At 38.9% G+C, this 21,369-nt stretch overlaps 1 protein-coding gene across 1 annotated transcript; it reads left to right on the forward strand.

Annotated features, from left to right (window-relative positions):
* Positions 1–2,052: 2,052 nt before the first annotated feature.
* GJA1 (gap junction protein alpha 1) lies at positions 2,053–15,695 on the forward strand. Its single transcript, XM_025865006.2, has 2 exons — positions 2,053–2,249; positions 12,751–15,695. The coding sequence occupies exon 2, from the start codon at positions 12,767–12,769 to the stop codon at positions 13,913–13,915; it is 1,149 nt and encodes a 382-aa protein (XP_025720791.1). The 5' UTR covers positions 2,053–2,249; positions 12,751–12,766; the 3' UTR covers positions 13,916–15,695.
* The last annotated feature ends 5,674 nt before the right edge of the window (positions 15,696–21,369 follow it).

Raw genomic sequence — 21,369 nt, forward strand, 5'->3', positions numbered from 1 at the left:
TAGGAATGATTCTGTGAAAATCATTTTAGAAATAAAAGATATAGTATATTCCATATGTTAAGAGAATATTTAATTACTGGCTCATGCTTTGACTAATCCCTTTGGCTTAGGAAATGGTTCAAGTGATATCCGTGAATGACTTAATTTGGTATAAATTCTTTAGTTTTATTTCAAGTTGGTCATATAGGCATAGACTGAAAAGAAAAGGTAAAAGAATACTTAAACATCAATATTCTTTTGTATACTAACAAAACATAATTGAAAACAAACACAATTTTTTGTTTAAAAAAACCTTGTTATAAAATAATCACAACTTTTCTATCATGCAACTAATTCTGAATTAGCATTTTAGGAGATTTTTAAAATAAAATGGATAAATGCAATAACAATTGTACTTGATAAATAATTTTATTAAAGTAAAACACATAGTAAACTAAATGAAGCACAGACTTTTTTTTTTTTAAAGGGGGGAAGCAGAATTTCTTATAATAAAGAGAATAAATCACATTTTCATGAATGTTTTCTGAATTGAATACAATAATTTTTAGTTAGGACAACACAATAGACTCATGTGAAGGACAGGATGATACATATACAAGACCAAAACAATATTCATGGGTTGCTGAGCTTGGAGATATGAAAGTCAGATTACGATTTCTACTTCTTTATTCACCTTCTTTAACTTAAAGAAAAATGTACCCTTGGAAATAGTATAGCCCAGCAAATGAGAGCAAAATTGTGTCTTAAAATAACAACATTTCAAAAGGTGTTTTATAATCATTTTAATGAAAGTAGGGAAAGGTATCTGTCAGGAAATATTTGCCATCTCCTTTCCTTGGTACTTGTATTAGTGAGAAAAGAGTAAGGAATATTCAGGCTAGATGAGTTTGCTTTGTTTCCAGAAAATAATGGCCAAGAGATTTCCCTGCCCAACTTCAGGAGCATCACTGAAGTCTGTTTATGGGGAATTGTCCTACCGCAGCCCTCTGGCATGGCATCTGGGGAGTCCTCAAAGGAGCTACCCACTCTAAGAATGAGGCAACATGACTCAGGCTATTATAAACCCTAATGAAGAGTGCTGAAGAGGGAAGTGGAGGAAAATCATCTAAAAATTGTTTGCACAGTTCTGCTGTCATTGGTCAGAAAACTCTACAGTGGGTTTTGGAGAGGGAGATGGTCACTAGGAGGGTCAATAGTTTTGGGACCCACTTAATGCCAACTTACATGTGGGTATTTCATTAAAAAAAAAATCCTGACTTTTCACTGCAAATGCATTATTTTTTAATGCATTGCCATGAATGGAACGAGATATTATAAATTTTCAGTTCCTCAAAGACCTGGTAGAGGTCAGATACCACGAACTCACAGTCAAAATGTTTTATATACAATACAGTTGTAAATATAAAACTAGTTTTTGCTAAACTGAAGGAAAGAGTAAAAATTCAAAGCAGTCAGGGGGGTTGGAAGGTAGATTTGGGATGGGCATACCACCATATATGTTCATTTTTGCAGTGTCTCTCTCCCATCCCACCATTTCCTTTGTTAATTGTCCCTACTTAAATTAAGAGGAAAGGAATTAGATCATCAAATAACTCACACCCACCTTTAACTTCACACACCTTAGCCAATATGAAACGAGTTTGCACTGGCTAAACTCTGTTCCACCATTTTTATTTACTGCAACATGAAACATGCAATATACATATATATATATAATTTAAGAAAAGATTGTAGTATTATAAAATACATAACTTTTTATTATCCCTGGACTTTTGGTGAAACAAGCACTAGCTAAAACTAGTAATTGCTATCTATAAAGAGTAACTACAAGTAGTGGCATTCACTTCTCTAATGCTGTTCCATTTTTCTCGTCAGCAAATTTAAACTACAACTTGATCTCAACCTGGCTATTCCTCTGTGCCTTTTTTCCCCCACCCTTCCACGTTCACCGCCCTCCTCCCCACTCTCCTCCCCGCCTTTCCTCTGCCCCTCCCCTTCTCCAGCCCCTCCTCCTCGTTGAGTCAGTGGCTTGAAACTTTTAAAAGCTCTGTGCTCCAATTAGAAAAAAGCTTTTACGAGGTATCAGCACTTTTCTTTCATTAGGGGGAAGGAGTGAAGAAAGTACCAAACAGCAGCAGACTTTTAAACTTTAAATAGACAGGTCTGAGTGCCTGAACTTGCTTTTTCATTTTACTTCATCCTCCAAGGAGTTCAATCACTTGGCGTGCCTACTTCTTTTAAAAAAAAAAGTAAAATAAAAAAAAAAAAAAAAAAAAAAAACCTTTACCTATTCGTTTCTTTTTCTACACGTAAAAGTTCTCTAAAGTTTTAAAATGTGTTAAATGTAGCTCTGCTATGATACTGTAAGTGGAATGATGTACTTGAAAATGTGTCTATAGTTTTAAATTTAAAATTGAACGTTCAGTATTTTCTTAACTGTTGAAATGTTTCTAACAATAATGCAACAGGTAAAATAAGATCCAAACCTTTCCGATTAGAATAAAGCACCAGTTTACTGGATATTTGGTTCTTCATTTTAGAGTATAATTTTACTTTATTTGGTAATCGATAATAGTTTAGGTGTTTTGTAACTCGGGGGGGGGATGATTGGGGCCTGGGTTGGGGATTTGGCTGACAACAAAACAAAAAAATCAAAGTGCAAATTTGCTTAGCTTGCTTGCTATAGAGTTCTACACTTTGTGCTTTTTCATATGTAAATCCTGATTGATGTTCTATAGCTGTGCAAAGCAAACTTCTTAACAAAGTGCTTTGTTAAGACCTTGCGGTTACTTGACTTCCACGTGGTCCCTTCCTAGAATTTTCCCCGGTAAACAAAAAGATATAAAAATCAGAGTTGTAATATTGAGGTTTTTAAAGCAACAGTAAGTTGTTACTTTGTGTTAGCAACCACTATGGAAACATGAGACCCTCAGGAGAGCCACCTTTTTTACTCGACCACGTTGGCAATTCAGCAGATGAAATCCCTTGAATGGGTGGTGGTTACTTACAAAGCATTAGAAGGGAAGAGACGTTTAGAACAAAAGTGAATGCCAGGGTGCATTTCCAAAACCGTCTCCTAAGACTGAAACTCTTAGAAAGAATATGAAACAAAATTTCTTAAACAGCGCCTTAGAGGGAGCTAGCCACCCCCCACCCCTCCGACCCCTCTTCTGCCTGTCCGAACCTGTAACAGACTTCAGAACTGTAGGGCAACTTTGGGTTGGAGTTGCTTGGGTGCTGCCTGTAGGCAGTGATTACGTTGATTTGTTATGTTAAAGGGTTCAGTTTCTTAAATGCTCTTGTTGGTAACACGCCTTCTGTTAGCCAGAAGTGCAGCCATGCATTTTCGTGCCCGCTAAGGATTTTGTCTGTTCACACTTCACAGGCCAAAGTAATTAGTTTAAATTCTTGTTGCGACCCTGAGGTTTGAAGTATTTGCACCGGCGAATGCTGAAAAGCAAATAAAAATGAAAGCTTATGCGGAGGCTGGGGGGGGGGGGGGGGGGGGGGGGGGAGGGGCGCGGGGCTCCTCTGCCATCTTAGCACCCGTCGGGCTTGCCCGGGACTCCTGCGCTGCCCGACCGCGGGGTTTGTCGAGGTTTGCTACGTTTCCCTGAAATCCTTACCAGTCAAACCGAGCTGAAGTCCGCGGCCGCCACTGTGAAGAAAGGGGAGGGGGGAAAAGGAGCAGGGGCAGATGGACTTCGTGCCAAATGGTAAAAGAAGAGCAAACGATTAATTTAATTAAACGTGTCAATCCAATTTACCTTCCCTCCCCCCTCCTTTTTTTTTTTTTCCTCTTAAACTTGTTGAATCCTACTGTGTCAACGTTGGTAAGGCAATCTGAGTACCTTGGGAATTACCGTGCTTATACTGCACTTGTAACTCTCTTGGAAGTTCTCAAAACTTCCCAAGAATGGGAGTGGGGAGCCGGGGGGAGGAGGTACCCGTAAGGAAATGAGGGAAGAGCTAATGACGTGTCCAAAGGCAAATCAGTACAGAATTCGGAAACTCAAACCTTTGAGTTCCGAGCAGCGGATTGCCCACACTATCCTCTTCGGCGTCCAAATGCTTGCTGAGCGTCTCCGATAAAGTTTATCATAATCTCCCCTTGACCAGCCTCATACTCATCCTCATCCTGAGGCGTGCCTGTGTTTTTCTTTAGAAGTGCAAAGTGGGGGTGGGAAAAGGAGAGCTACACATTGTTGGTAGCTTTGGGTTTATTTGGAGGTGGGTTTCATTTCTGTATCACCATTCAAGTTAGTAAGAAAAAGATGCTTCCTCTCACCCTTTGAAAATTGGGCACACTTGATCACAAAGTGCCCCGTTGCAGTTTGAACAATAGATTGAGATTTCTTAAAGAAGCCTAATTTTTATTTTTGTACAAGGATTGTGAAAATAAAAGCCTGTCGTAATGCAGAGATCTCATTAAATTAATTCCATCTCAAATAATGAAAAAAAAAAAACTGGTTAGGTAGAAAACACCTCTGGGGAAGGGTAATTAATTTTTCTAGGTAGGCCAATTGAGAATTATGGCAGGAGTAGGTTCTGTCCTGGCAGTGTGTATGTGTGATGATATGTACTTCCCAAAGTCAGAGTATAGCTGTCACCTGTCCTTTGCGTGGAAAATGGCAGTGGTAGTGTTGTGCTCCTACTTTCTTCACTGTTTAAACAGGTTCCACATTTTTCTAATGCCTTTTAGAGTTTATCACCACAGCTGCCCATCCCCTCAGTTTCTCACCGTTTACTGTAAGATTGATTCCCATATTGCTGACCCTCTCTGGGAAACAAGGTTTCAAAGATACTCTGTAGCAAGCATCTAAAAGGGTGTGTTTGCAGATACTGAGAGCTGTTTTCTTAGATGTTTCCAATTCCTGCATAGAGAAGGATGGAAACTCATGATACAGTGCATTCCTTCCTTTCTTTTATAATATCCAGAGGTATCGCTTAGTATGAAGCCTCAGAGCCTTTTATATATGATACCAGAGGGAAGGGAATGATAGGGAAGTCACCAGTGATTAATACTTTCTACTCCACCTTTCCTGTTGTTCTGACTTCCCTCCAAGATTCTTGGTTGTTTAAATAGATTGTTGAAGCTTATCCACAGATGGCAGTTCAGCTCTGGAGGGAAAAGTAGTTTAATTTAGTGTTTATCATTAAGGTCAATATGCAGTATAGGTAAGTCAAGTTTAAGAAAAAAATCCCCAGAGTTTCTCCTTCATTGGGAGATTGATTATATATTTTTTGATCCTTGGGATAACTACCTAAAATCTTCACTTAGCCTGTCTAAATTCACCATTTGGCTATGTAGGTACATCCTGTCTTTTGCCAAAATGAAAACACAAACCATGATGAGATATGTATATCAATGGCTTTAGCCTTAAAATTTTCTGTAATCTTTATATCCAAATTTCCCTAGCTTTCTAATTAATTTCTAGAAAATGTGTTTTATGGAATGCTTAAAATTCACAGTAATACAGAAATGGAGTGGTGGGGTTTTTTTGTGTTTGTTTTTAGCAATTTCTGTGAGCCAGATATGTCCTATAGGATATGGCTCTTTTCATGATTTGGGGAAGATGCCTTCAAATAGAAACAAAGACAGGCAGACATTCTTCGAGGTTTTTTTCTCCTTATCAACTGATAAAGAGTAAATTCTTCCTTCTCACAGATCTGTATGGGATTGCTATTAGCAATATTGTACTCATTACAAGAACGTCTTGAAAACTAATTTTGATTACCATTAGGAAAAGGTTAATCATTTCCTAGTTGCTGTTTTGCTAAATATTCCAAGATAAGAAAATACATGACCTGTATCTATATCTAAAGATCTTTTAAAGAATAATAGCTAAACTTCATTGAGCTCTTATAAGAACTCCAAGTACGTGAGTTATCTTATTCAGTGCTCACTGAAGAAAATAGACTGTTCTTAATCAATACACTTGTGAGTACCCTAATGGTGTGTTTACATGATGAGAAAATAACCAGGCTGTTCAATAAAAATAGTCAATTTGCAGGTGAGTGGAGGGGAACACCAAGAACTGACAGAAATTACATTTTTTAAGCTCATCAGATCACAATAGAAGAACATGGCTTTTTGCCTGCGGCTTCTGGCTTAGGGTTTTTCTTCTAGCACCCATGAAGTGACCATGAGGCACTTCTATTAGTGGGGGAGTTGAGTGGTGGCTGCAGAACTGGGGTGGGGTGTTGTCTCTCTTTGGTAGGCCTCATACTATCTTTGGAGTCCCTCACTCCTCAACATCCATCTCATCTCATTGTTCTGTGGACGTTGATGTAGATTGACTTATGTGATGAACAGGGGTAAGAACCAAGGAAAGAAAGGTTAGTCTCTCCCCACCCCACCCCTCGCCCATCTCCCACCCCCCCAAAAAACAAACCATGCAGTTCTATGCTGTGCATCATATGCCTGAGGAAATAAAATGGTATCATTCTTTATAGAGGAATCTAAGGATAATCGGGGAACCATGAGGCAGAATTGTAAATAGATGTTTAAATGGAGTAGGTTTGACACACCACAGAGTTAGGGTAACAGTCCAGGTATAAGGAAGCAAAAGGTTGTGTATTATTTGAACTGGGAATATTTGCCATGGTACCCGATTCAAATCACTTAATTGCCTGCGTAGACGACTACACCGAGATGTTCTGTTACCCAGGGTTGCTATCAGCAACCCTTCAGAGCCCCAGCCTACCTCAAGATTTGTCATCCTTGAAATAGAAACAAGTTTAAACAGGCCGTTTCTTCTATTGTGAGACACTCTGGGTGTTACTTATTCTCAGCCGTGATTGCATCACATAGTACAGAGTGAGAATACTGCAGAATTGGGGGGATGACAGCACGGGGTGGTTGTTTTAAAATCTTAACCTGTAACAACAGAATAGTAAGACTGAGTAAACATCGTCGATACCTGACGCAGTGCTGCAAGAATCCCAAATTACTATGATGTCACGTAATAAATTCAAGAAGCTCTCTGTTAAAGAACACTTTTTTTTCTTACATCAGTCCTTACTGACTGCTCAGGAATCACTTGAAGCATGTTGTTTCAACAGACAGTTTTCTGTTTTAGCAATTATCACTTGAAAATTTAATGCCTGTATAGCAGGAGATGCTGACAGTCCTCTTCGTTTTTTTTTTTTTTTAACTATGAAAGTCCCTTTTTTAATTAATTGAAACCTCAGAAGTTTGGGATATACATAAGAGAATCCCAAAGAGGTAGTAAACAACACCGATGAATGGAACCTGGTGCCTTTTTTTTTTTTTTTTTGGGTACAGGCCTCCTTTAATTCATTTAATAGATATTTAGTATCTCTGACTCTTAAGTACTGTGGTTACAGCCGTGGACAAAGACACGTCCTCGAGGAGCTCACATTGTAGTGGAGGAAAGCAGATAGTACTAAGTCCTTGCCGTGGAGGGAGACAAACAACAAACAGGTAAATATATGTAATACGTTAAGTACAGCTAAAGACCATTAAAAAGAAACAAAACAAACAAACAAAAAACAGGACAAAGGGAATAGGAAGTGAGCGGACCAGAGGGCTGGCTGATGAAGTGAGACCAGAGTGGAGACCTACAGAAGTGAGGAAGTGAACCACAGAGACGGAGCCGAGCTTGAGTGTTCATTCTTGAGGTTGGCTCTTGGAGGAGAATGGTTTGGCGAGCAGGGTGACGAGGCCAGTGACCTGAAACCTGAGGAGGTGATGATGGCCAAGATGGGGCTAGGAGCAGGGGTGGTGGAGAGATTCGTCAGTCTGGGTTTTGGAGGAAGATAAAGCCTATAGTATTTGCTGACAGAATAAATGTGGGTTATGTTAATTATGTGTGGATGTGAATATTACCAAGGAACATCTGGCCATTGTAACTGTAGAGGAATGGTCTTGACTGAGCCCCCTCAAAGACATTTACTGCAAGGGACAGGGGTTCTTATAAAAGTTCAAGAAAAACATTAGGAGGTTTACATTTTAGCTTAGGGGCTTAAAATTTTTTTGGTTGTAGTATGTTAAACACATAGCATTACACTTTTCCCCAGATAGATCTATTTAATGATTTTTATGAGGAACTTACATAGTCATTTTCTTACACATTTTTAGCCCTCGTGATTTTATTTTTTTCTTCATCTTCTCTAAGTGCTTACTTTCAGTCATAAAAAAGGTGATAGGTGTCATGTCTCACGTTAGTTTTTAACAATCCCATTTGCCATTTTTAAGTCCCTGCTCCAAGCTCATTACAACTGTCATTTGGGAAATTCTTTAAAATTGAAATTAAAATACTTTCTAGTTTTCCTAACAATTCTTAGTATATTAATGACATGAAATGACTTGACTACAGCTTTGGCATGGTGATTTGCTCTGGCAAAAGGGACAGTCAAAAAGTGGCTCAGATGGTTAAGCGTCTGCCTTCAGCTCAGGTCATGGTCCCAGGGTCCTGGGATCGAGTCCTGCATCGGGCTCCCTGCTGCCTGGGAGCCTGCTTCTCCCTCTGCCTCTCTCTCTCTGTCTCTCATGAATAAATAAATAAAATCTTTAAAAAAAAAAGGTAATTTAAAATTGAAGACTTTTTTCATTTTAAATAAGGTGTTTGAATCCTTGTGCACTTGGGGCACGTCAGATGGAAGTGGAGTGACACAAGGTGGTGCTGTGAAGGGTGAGCTTCATTCCCAGGCGCCCAGTGAGCCTCTGCTCCTGATCCTGGGCCACCCCTTTTGCCTTTTTAGGTACTCTCTGTCCCTTTCTGCTCTCCTGGCATTTCCCCAGTCCTAAATATTTTGAACAAGAGAGCACCGAAAATGTCAAGGAACCCTCGGCTTGCCTCCTGGCCTGAGACTTCAGAATCACCTGGTGCATTTGTTTAAAAAAAAAAAGAGAAAAGAGACAAACTAATATCCCAGCACTCTTCCCCACCCCCCCCAAATCAGATTAGTCAGGCTGGTGAGTGCCAGGAATGTATGTTTTTAACAAATGCTACCAAATGATTGTGGTGCGGTTCGGGAACCACTGCAGAGGTGGTCATGCTTGGATATCTGTGGCTTTTGGCCTCTAGACTAGAGGGCCATAAAGAGCAAAGGAAAATGTGACCTAATATGGTACACAGAGGACAGAAGAAGGATGCTCCAACTGCTGTCAAGCATTTGCATAACTCCTTAACGGAGACCTTATTCTACTTAGAAAGTTCCAACCTGGGAACCTAGAGGTAGAGGCATGAATATATATGATGAACATTCAGCTGCCTCCACTGGTGTGCTTTTCTTGTGTATCATATAAAAAATAGACCTGTCTTAATGCTGGTGAATATGAATGAGGGCTGTAGTGTGTAAATCAATGCCAGAGATTCTGTGAACATATAATTATGCCTATTATTTATAAAAAGACATTAATTTTTTGACTAAGACTTGGAAAAATGAAAATACTAATGGGGTGTGGGAGGGTCAACTAGTTGATAGAACTTTTGACTCAGAACAAAGGGAACACCTACCCAGAAAAGGTAACTATTTTTGTTACCTCTCCTTGAAAATCACAAGCATTATAAACCATCACATTAAACATTATCTGATGGTCTCTATGATAGTGGTAATGACTGGTTACAGGATACCAGGTGTCTAATTGGACAATTCATCTCATTCAGATGAAAGAGTATAACTCATTAATGCAAATGACAACTCTGTGGGTGCTTAAAGAAAAGACAACTTTGCAATTAAATTGCTGGTGTATTAATAAAGAATACTACCTAGTGAACTGCTCAGTGACCCAATTCACATACTTTGGCACTGTGGGGCATTTTTGGGAATCTCAGAATTGGTTGAAAGTCAAGTTTTATTTTCCATAGAATGTACCGAAGCTTAGTCATTAATTGCCACAAGCGTCTACATAATCCTATTTTAACTTTGAGCCTTGAATAATGATGAAACACTGACCAAAATGACTTCTCAGTATGCCCGGTAATATATCTAAACATGTTAAATTTGTCTTGAGCTCGATCATTGAGTGAATTTGATGAGATGTATGCAGACAGTTTATCATTTTAGAGTTGATTTCGCCGTCCCACTTCCCTCCCGGCAATTGGAGTATTGAGCAAAAGCAGATGACACTGGCAAAATATTGTAATTCTCTGAAAACAGAATTAAGGCCAATTTACACATCATCACATAGAAACTATCTACTGATAGAGCTCCAAAAATTCTGTTATGTTTGTTTGACCCTCATGGACTGTACTTCTTCATTCCCAGGGTAGTATTTTCTGCTAAATTGTAGGTTTTTTCTTTTATGTTCTCTCACCATCAAACTGTCCCTCAAAGCTAAATTACTCCCTATCACTTTGAGCCTTCCCTTGACTCTTTAACTCTCTTTGTCAACCTTAAAAGCCTTTGTTCTTTTTTCCCTTTGTTCTTTTGTTCTTTGACTGCTCTTTTTATATATCAGTTTCACTGTCTAACATGTCACTTCAGAATCTAAAATGGTCCTTCCCAAAAGTAGAAGGGAAGCTCCCTTTTTTATGACCATTGGAAAAGCATTATTTCTGTGACCTGCCCACCTACCTCCCACTCTTCCCTTAGCATTCCTTGGCACCAGTCTTTGGGTTGCCATCAAAGACACCCATCAACTTAGATTTAGATAGCTGGTACATAGTTTCACTTTATGGATCAGCCATCTCTTTGTTCCATCCAGGAAATCCCAGGCCAGATTTCCATTTAATTTTTTCTGGCCCCTGTAGCCCAGAGGTGCAGGCATTAAACAGCAATGTAATGTTGCATGGTGGGGAAGAAGACTCCCTTGGATTTCATTTACTTCCTACAAGTGGAAGGTGGCTCATAATTCAATACCAGATGAGAAACTTTCATATTCAGATAATGAACATATTTCCAAGAAGCCTGTATAATCCTACTTTCAGTTGCACTATTTAAAATTTCATTACTAAGCTCCTGGAAAGGCTTTGCTTTGCTTGTTTTTGATTATTAAATAATCTTTGACCTCTTCATCCTTTTTTTACTCTCTACTTACTACTCTCTGAAAATTAAACTATATTCTCTATGCCTGCCACATGTAATGTCACTCATTTATTCCCAGCTCTCAGCCCTTGCTAAGATTGTATCAAAGCATGAAAACATTTCTAGCCTTAATCCAGCTTTACTATAATTTTAAAACCAGTGTGGTGCATTGGAAATCCTAGCCTTGGGATCATAATTCTCCTTGTGGCTCTACTGATAGCCGAATATTTCCTATACCTTTAAGAGCTCCACTTTCGGGGTGCCTGGGTGGCTCAGTCGTTAAGCGTCTGCTTTAGGCTCAGGTCATGATCCCAGGATGCTGGGATCGAGTCCCGCATCGGGCTCCCTGCTCCGTGGGAAGCCTGCTTCTCCCTCTCCCACTCCCCCTGCTTGTGTTCCCTCTCTTGCTATATCTCTCTCTGCCAAACAAATAAATAAAATCTTAAAAAAAAAAAAAAGAGCTCCACTTTCATCAGTTAAATGAACTATTGGCATTAGAAGTATGAATTGAATTAGCTAAATAACTTTTGAGATCCATGTCATCTCCACAGACTTCGGTCCATTTCTCATCCCCAGCAATGGGGAAGTCCTAGGCTTAAGATATCTAGGTATTGATAGAAAAATTAAATCTAGTCTATAGGATGAGGGTCCCAAAGCCTGATAAGGGAACTTGAAAGTATACAGCAATCAAAAGATGAAAAACCAATCATTTTTGCTAGAGATAACACTTTTAAAATGGTGTCCACCACCCCCCCCCCCCCGCCCCTTAGGCTATAATTAGTATTGCGACAAATTGAACTTTTACTTGAAATGTGATGTGCGGGGGTGCCTGGGTGGCTCAGTCGATTAGACCTCTGGCTCTTGGTTTCAGCTGTGGTCATGATCTCATGGGGATGAGGTCAAGCCCCATGTGGAGCTCCACACTCAGTGGGAGTCTGTTTGAAGATTCTTTCCCTCTGCTCCCCCAACTCGTGCGCACAAGCACTCTTTCTCTAAATAAACAAATTTTTTTGTAAAAAAAGAAATGTGATATGCATTTAATCTTCGCTTGTTTTGAAAGTAGTTTCCTGCACATAATGACACATTATGTCAAAATGGTGAATTTTAGTACAACATATTTTTCTCTGGGCAGAAGACAGACTTCTGAACCACATAAGTCACTGCTTAAGAAGAAAGAGCAGTATAAATGACCATAATATGGAATATGCACAAAATACAATTGAAATAGCAAGGTGAAACAGTTCAGAGTATAATTAGGAATAAAATGCTATATAATAGGATTGAGGTTTGGAAACAGGTTGTGTGTGTTCATGGGTGTTCTTATCCCAGTTCTAAAATATCCATACTTTTTGAATACCATCCTTCAGCATTTTGCTTAGGCATGTATCCAGACACAAGCCTACCCGGCAAGAATTGCCCTCATTTATCAGATGGATAAAATAAGCAGAGGCACTTAGCATAGACAGTTTCTCAAGTCACATGGTTGAGCAAGTAACATATCTTTGCAAGTTAAGATTGCAATTTACTGGGCACATCAGCTCTGCTTCTAAGACTTACCGTATCTCAAGAAAATTGTGAGATTTGTTTGCAGGGAAAAATGGGATAGGAAGAGTTTGCACTTTTTTTTTTTTTTTTGAAAAGTGATAGAAGGATATGAGACCTTTTATAGTATTTTGACTGTTGACTGGAAACAACTGTACATTTTAACTAACAATTTGTAGTCCGTGATCATTTAGTTGTCTTGTTTCTTTTTAGGTGGTGCCCAGGCAACATGGGTGACTGGAGTGCCTTAGGCAAACTCCTTGACAAGGTTCAAGCCTATTCTACCGCTGGAGGGAAGGTGTGGCTGTCTGTCCTTTTCATTTTCCGAATTCTGCTACTGGGGACAGCAGTTGAGTCGGCCTGGGGTGATGAGCAGTCTGCCTTTCGTTGTAACACTCAACAACCTGGTTGTGAAAATGTCTGCTACGACAAATCCTTCCCCATCTCTCATGTACGCTTCTGGGTCCTGCAGATCATATTTGTGTCTGTTCCCACACTCTTGTACCTGGCTCATGTGTTCTACGTGATGCGGAAGGAAGAGAAACTGAACAAGAAGGAGGAGGAACTCAAAGTTGCCCAAACGGATGGTGTCAACGTGGAAATGCACTTGAAGCAGATTGAAATAAAGAAGTTCAAGTATGGTATTGAAGAGCATGGCAAGGTGAAAATGCGAGGGGGCCTGCTGCGAACCTACATCATCAGTATCCTCTTTAAGTCTGTCTTTGAGGTGGCCTTCTTGCTGATCCAGTGGTACATCTATGGATTCAGCTTGAGTGCCGTTTACACTTGCAAAAGAGATCCCTGCCCTCATCAAGTAGACTGCTTCCTCTCTCGCCCCACGGAGAAAACCATCTTCATCATCTTCATGCTGGTAGTGTCCCTGGTGTCTCTTGCCTTGAACATCATCGAACTCTTCTATGTCTTCTTCAAGGGTGTTAAGGACCGCGTGAAGGGGAAGAGCGATCCTTACCATGCTACCACTGGTCCACTGAGCCCCTCCAAAGACTGTGGATCTCCGAAATATGCATATTTCAATGGCTGCTCCTCACCCACAGCTCCCCTCTCTCCCATGTCTCCTCCTGGGTACAAGCTGGTTACTGGAGACAGAAATAATTCTTCCTGCCGCAATTACAACAAACAAGCAAGTGAGCAAAACTGGGCTAATTACAGTGCAGAGCAAAATCGAATGGGGCAGGCCGGAAGCACCATCTCCAACTCCCATGCACAGCCTTTTGATTTCCCTGATGACAACCAGAATTCTAAAAAACTAGCTACTGGGCATGAACTGCAACCACTAGCCATTGTGGACCAGCGGCCTTCCAGCAGAGCCAGCAGCCGTGCCAGCAGCCGACCTCGGCCTGATGACCTGGAGATCTAGAGCCAGGCTTGAGAGCATTGAGATTCCACTAAGTTGTGGAGAAGAGAAAAGGTGCTGTAGAAAGTGCACCTTAGGTGTTCATTTTGTTCCAGTGGAGGTGGTACTCAACAGCCTTTGTCATGAGGCTTAGAAAACACAAAGACATTAGAATACCTAGGTTCATTGGGGGTGTTTGGGATAGGTGGGTGGAGAGGGAGGGGCTAAGGGAGGTACAAGTTGGTATTTAATGTAGTGGATTCAAAGAACTTTAGTTCTAAATATAAGTTGCATTAGGTGATACATAGGTAAGGGCTTTTTCTCCCCCCCCCCCCACACCCCCTAAGAATAGTTCTGTGTATGTGAAAGAGTGGGTGATATTTTTGGTTAAATACTTTTTTGTTTTACCATGAAACTGAAATAACTTTGGCCAGGAAACAATACTTCCTGGACATCTTGTTTCATTTTATCAAGAAAAAGTTGGAGGGTTGTCCTTAATGTCCCTGCTAAAACATTCCATTGTTAAAATTTGCACTTTGAAGGTAAGCGTTCTAGGCCTGACCCTCCAGGTGTCTGTGGACTTGTCATAGTGTATTTTCTATTTTTGGTATCAGTTAAAGGTTCAGACAAGGCCCACAGAAGACTTTCCATGCATTTTCAAATCTCAGCCAGTCATATGTACATTATTAATTTTTTTTTACATCTACTTGCATCCTATTAATGCTATCACTTTTTCATCATTCCTCAACTACTGTTCACATTCATTTAATGGTTTCTGTAAACATTTTTAAAACAGTTGGGATGACACTTAACATTTTTTGAATTAGAGTCAGGGAAGCAAGCCATGCTCAATATTTAACAATCACTTGTATGTGTATGTGTGTGGAAGAGTGTGTTTTATTTGTCATGTATTGGTACAAGCAGAGCAGTGTAAACTCACAAACACAGATTTGAAAATAATGCAAACACAGTGTTCAAATTTGAGCCTTTCTCATGGATTTTGTGGTGTGGGCCAATATGGTGTTTACATTATATAATTCCTGCTGTGCAAGTAAAGCACACTTTTTTTTTTTCCCCTAAGTGGTTCCCCCCTGCCCCCGCCCCGCCATGTATCCTATTGTGGATACTGGTTTTTGTTAATTGTGATTTTTTCCCCCTTTTTTTCCCCCCTCTTTTTTAGAATATAGCAGTAATGCTATTGCTGAAACGGATGATTTTCTTTTTCTGAAATGTAATCATGGATGCTTGAATGATAGAATTTTAGTACTGTAAACAGGCTATAGTAATTAATGTGAGACACTTAGAAGAAATGCTTAGAGTGGCCTTTTAAGTGTGCCTAAATGAATTTTGCAGTAACTGGTATTCTTGGTTTTGTCCTACTTAATACTCATTAATTAAGAACTTGTATTCTGTTATAAGTTAGGCAGTCTTTTGGAGTGACCAGCAACTTTGATGTTTGCACTAAGATTTTATTTGGAATGCAAGAGAGGTTGAAAGAGTTTCAGTAGTACACATGTAACTAATTTATTTGAAATATACCCTAAAGAAATCTACCAGTTTCTTCAGATGCCTTTTTAAAACTCATCAGAGATGATTAGTGAAAATGCAGAGTATCATACTTTTCTTCTTGCATGTCAGCTACATAAACAGTTTTGTACAATGACAAATATTAATTTGTTTGACATTCCATGTTAAACTACTGTCATGTTCAGCTTCATTGCATGTAATGTAGACCTAGTCCATCAGATCATGTGTTCTGGAGAGTGTTCTTTATTCAATAAAGTTTTAATTTAGTATAAGGATAGCCTCTATATCCTGTGTGATTTTTAAACCTTGTAGTACATCTGTTCACGATTATCAAAGACATTTCCATTGGTTATGGTGATTTAGGCAAGTAAGATTCACAAGTCTCAGGAGTCTTTAAAACAATTATCATTAGCTAGGTTCAGTGCAACATTGATTGTTAACATTTTTGGGTATTTCTTCAACTGAGAAGAAGATAAAGTACCTAAGTGTAGCATTTGGGATGTAAGATTAATGAGATGTGTGATAAAGTTTAAAATAAGGTAATGTTAGGTAATTTAGCAGATATCTCACATGACAGAAGTAAGCATAAAAAGATAAGGTTGATGGTATTTTAAAGCAGTGGAGCCTCCTGGAGATAATAAGAACAAAGTCAGTATGGTTATGCTCTGTGACAAAAGAATGAAATAGATCTATGAGTTCATTATTCCAAGACATTGTGAAAATACAGAAGATACGTTTTAGAAATTCCTAACGTTCCCTTCCCGTCCATCCCCCCAAATTGAATCATTCAGAGGGAGTAGAACAGTTTGGGGCAATGTATAATATTGTAATTTTAAATATATATTAACAGTAATATTCCTAAGTCACATTTCAATAGCTTTTTTTTTTAAATCTACATATACATTATTACATAGCAAACAATTACTACAGCATAAGATTATTACTAATTTAGAAATGTAATCTAGTCCACTTCAGTTGCTTTTTTTTTTATGAGCAAAGGTTATGAGATCTGCTTAAGATCAAAGGATTATCTAAATAACCAGTTTCCCAGTCAGTTATGTAATTGGTAATGTCAACATATCTTCAGGTATTATCATTTGGCTGGCTGAGAAACCAATGGGAGAGGCAAGTTTTCTCTGTGCATGTGTGTGTTTGCACCTACTACAGGGAATAGAGAAATTAATGATTTATTTGAATGTACATGTTTCTATGCCCTGCACATGCAGGGGTCACAGGATATGAATGGACAAATGATTAGACCACTGAATGTTGAAGAAGTAGGGTGGTGGTATGAAATAGGTTTCTGATAACAGCTGTGTGGACATGAGAGGGCAAGTTACGTATTTCAGAAATAGTTTATTCTAAACATTTCCCAACTTTAAAGCTTTCACAATTTATTAAAAATAGGCATATTAGAAATACACACAGTTTTGTAAATGTATACATGTATCCAAAAAGTTCTCATTCCCAAAGGAAATCACTGTTAAGCATTTGTCAGGTAGTTTGTTAAGGAGTGGCAACTTTTAGAATGGCCCCACAATTCCTGCCCAAGGAAGCTTCAAGGTGAACCCTTCCAGAAGTTTAAAAAAGATGTTCCACTCCACATTTTGCTTAATTGGCTGCCTGCTTTCCACAGCTAAAAATTAAATTGAATTGTGTTTTAAAAATTATGAGAAAACAATGTGGTTTCATTCCACGAATATTACTCATTTTTTGTATAAAATTTCATCTTTAAAAAAATAAATATTTTGAATCTTCTAGAAGTAGTAGAACTTTCTATGGTGGTGGAAATGTTTTATTCTGTTCACTATGGTAGCCACTAGCCACATCATCTATTGAACACTCGAAATGTGGCTAGTGAATCTGAAGAAATGAATTAATTTAAATTTTAATTAAACAGCCACATGTGGCTAATGGGTATCATTATGCAGGGCAGTTCTAGAGTCTGCTGGGGGAAAAAAAGTTTAATATTATAATAGGAATAGGGAAGAGAAACTCCAAGGTTCTTTTTTTTTAAAGATTTTATTTATTTATTTGAGAGAGAGAATGAAACAGAGAGAGCATGAGAAGGGGGAGGGTCTGAGGGAGAAGCAGACTCACTGCTGAGCAGGGAGCCCGATGCGGGACTCGATTCCAGGACTCCAGGATCATGACCTGAGCCGAAGACAGTCGCTTAACCAACTGAGCCACCCAGGCGCCCTCCAAGGTTCTTTTTTATTGTATTACAACACTATTTCTTATTCTATAAACACTAGGAAACTTATTTTTAAACAAAGCCTCTGCTTTTTTTTTTTTTAAGATTTTATTTATTTATTTGACAGAAAGAGAGAGAGCACAAACAGGCAAAGGGAGAAGCAGGCTTTTGGCTGAGTAAGGAGCCCGATGTGGGGCTCGATCCCAGAACCCTGAGATCATGACCTGAGCCGAAAGCACACGCTTAACGACTGAGCCACCCAGGCGCCCAAAGCCTCCGCTTTTGTGTGAAATTCTCTAGTCTTTTGTTAGATAATCATATATTTTATGTTACCATTGTTTTACTTCAGAATTTCATACGCAAGCTTATGCTGCCTATTTTTAAAAGTGGCACGATTGTCTAATGTCTTCAAATATTGGGAAGAAGTCCGGTGTCCTTCTTTGGTTCGGTGCATTAACATCCTAGCCACTGTGAGTCTCTATTAAGTTTCCAGTCCATGGGCTGTTTTTTTACCTTATTTTGAGAAAATTGCTGAACCTCAACCTGCCCAGGATGCTAGTTTTCTGCCCACACACTGCCTCTCCTAAAAATTCCAAACTTCAAATTCCAACATGCCAAAACATCTGTGCTTTGTACTCGGAGGGAGAGCAAAATAATGAAGTTTGGGGGCTTATTAAAGTCTTAAAGTGAGTTCTTTTTATAAACAGCACACCAACAGTGTAGAAACGTGTTTATAATTTTCACTGGCTCTGAGATTCTGTTTTTACCTTTTCTTGGTTGGGCAAATACAGCTGAGCCCTTGGCATGTCAGAATTCGCAGCTGGCAATTTTCAGAACTCAAGAGCAGACACGGAACAAATACCGTGGAAACACTGCTTCAACAAGAATAAAGAGTATCGTGTAAAGAAGAAAGCTGATTCGGAGGAAAAATTTTGCATTTGTTTCCTGGTCTTCAAAAGTGTCGAAATTTTAAATCATCATTTCTTCTGGTGCCGGATGTTTCTTCCAAATGACCAAATGTTTATTTGGGCTATGACGTGGAGAGTAATTTCAATGCCTACACACTTTCCTGTTGAATACAAAAACTGTCTCAAAGAGGCACCCGCTTTGAAAGCAAAGCCTGGCCCTAGTCTTATTTAATGCAATGAGCCCTCTGCCTCTCTGCAACACAGGGCGCCTGGGTGGCTCAGCTGGTTAAGCGACTGCCTTCGGCTCAGGTCATGATCCTGGAGTTCCAGGATCGAGTCCTGCATCGGGCTCCCTGCTCGGCAGGGAGTCTGCTTCTCCCTCTGACCCTCTCCCCTCATGTGCTCTCTCTCTCTTAAATAAAATTAATAAAATCTTTAAAAAGATGCAACATGGAACTGGAGACTTGTTGGGCATTTGTGCTGGAATCTCTTGTCAGTCACTTTTTTTTTTTTAAGATTTTATTTATTTATTTGACAGAGACATGGCGAGACAAGGAACACAAGCAGGGGGAGTGGGAGAGGGAGAAGCAGGCTTCCCACTGAGCAGGGAGCCTGATGCGGGGCTCAATCCCAGGACCCTGGGACCATGACCTGAGCCGAAGGCAGACACTTAACGACTGAGCCACCCAGGTGCCCTGAGTCAGTCACTCTTTACAAAACTTAATCGGAATTATTGTAGACATTAAGATAGTTTTTAGTTGCTATGGTAGCAGAAACCATGAAATTTATTTTAAAAGTAAGTGAAGAAAAGTGTAAGACTTTCTTCTGCTTTGAAAAACTTGGGTCAGAGTTATATAGTTCAGAAATTCAGGCATATTTATTAATTCTAAACACAGTTAATTAATTTAGAAAATTAATTAGAAAAAAGCTTCCTCACACAAAATGTAAGCTAACCTTAAGCCTAAACTCTATAAAAATGACTACAATTGAGGTTAACTCAAAGAACTCTCGGAACGAAGGGGAAAATGTTGAGATTCATTAAAACCGGCCTTGAAGCCTCAACTCCAGCCAGAGTCCCAAAGTTGAATTGGTCATTGCCCTTGAAGACTTTGATGTGATTGTGGGTCTAGTTTAAGTTTTCCTCAACTCAGAGCAACTGGAATTACATTGGCCTTCATAGTGCTCTACCGTATTAATTTCTAATCATTCAAGCTCCTCACTATATAAAGATTTATTCAAAGATAGAACAACAGGAGAACTAGTTAAAGACAATGTTTGTTCTGAGACAACTTTCCGTGTTTTGGCCAAGCTTGACAATGACTGCCTTTTTGGGGCAGGTAATTAAAAAATATCTGACGGGAACCACTTTACATTCATGAGTTTCAAATTTCAGTGAGACCAAAGTAATTTGGAAATTAAATGTAACTATATCCAGCATCTTGCCATCTATAATTCAATGTAAGTTAAAACTGTAACAGAGATTTGCCTGTTATATTACTTTCTGATACTTAAAACATCACAATTTATAATTTTGTAATTCATAATTTTAAAAAACGAAAAATGACAGCAGATACAATAAATTAGATTGTGATTGAGGGGATTTCAGTGTAGAACTTTAAATCACATTTCTTCTCCATTCGTTTCTTCAGTCTAACCTCTCATCAGAGTTTTCTGGTTTGTCATAGCTGTATACACACACGCACGTGCACACACACACGCGCATGCACACGCGCACACACACTTTCCTCTCAGGTTTTGTTCATAGCTGGAGTTTCAATTGTGTAATTTTTCCATGCTGAATTTGCAATTGAAGATAAAATGGATGAAATGACATAAAGCTTCCATCAGACTCCTTCCTTTCTATTTCTTATGCGCATGTAGAATAGTTTTGTTCCAAGATTGTTGTTAGGTGTTTGTTAATTTGTGGTACCAAACACTTCCTTTCATCATATATACCTTTTCCTTGCTCCCATAAATATTTACTTTTTAACAAGTGCCAAGTTAAACATTTCAGTAGTAACTCTGGAATAATCTAGCAGAGTTTAACATTTGTAATTAAAGACTATCATTAAAAACCATCAAAATATTCGTTTGGTTTTCATCTTTACTCTGGTCCTCACTTGTCTGGAGGATTTGCAGCATTTATAATTAAAGAGTATAAGAACTGTAGGTGATGGTTATCTAAAACTCCAAACGTGGCAAATGTGGGAACCAGGGTGCCTTGGCATTTGACCAGTCAGTTTTAATCAGCATTATAGGCAAGCTCTGCCTCTGAACTGATGATTCTCCATGATAATTAGCTATTATGTGTGAGTGAAAAAAGAGCTAAAGAAGCTATAATGTATTCCAAGTAACACGAAATTAGAGAAAAATTTTGGTGTGGGAATCTATTCATATAAAATACACTAACATCGTAAGAAAAAAAGATAGAAAAAAGTGTGGTTAGCTAGTTAACATAGGAATTTACAGCTTTTGTAGGTGTACAGTAGCACCTTAGCTTTGGAAATAAGTCATTAAGATAAAAGAAACTTCACTCTTTCAATGTGTCATGAATCAGTCTAACACAGTACAAAGCCCATACAGAATGGTTCCCGATTTATGATGGTTCGATTTAGGATTTTTTTGACTTTATGATGGTGCAAAGGTAATAATATTCAGTAGAAACTGTACTTCAAATTTTGAATTTGGATCTTTTCCTGGGCCAGCATTATGTAGTAGGATCCTCTCTTGTGATACTGGGCAGAGCTGCAACTCCCAGTCTGCCACATGATCAGGAAGGTAAACCCTCAACCATTCTGTACCCGTACAGTCCTTCAGTTTTTCACTTTCAGCACAGTATTCAATAAATT

Source organism: Callorhinus ursinus, unplaced genomic scaffold (assembly GCF_003265705.2).
Source record: "Callorhinus ursinus isolate GAN/ISIS: 27379988/994484 unplaced genomic scaffold, GSC_fseal_2.0 scaffold6, whole genome shotgun sequence".
Taxonomy (NCBI): Eukaryota; Metazoa; Chordata; class Mammalia; order Carnivora; family Otariidae; genus Callorhinus; species Callorhinus ursinus.

What these genes read in the sequence shown, in the direction of transcription:
- GJA1 (XM_025865006.2), top strand. Translation starts at nt 12,767, where the DNA reads ATGGGTGACTGGAGTGCCTTAGGCAAACTCCTTGACAAGGTTCAAGCC.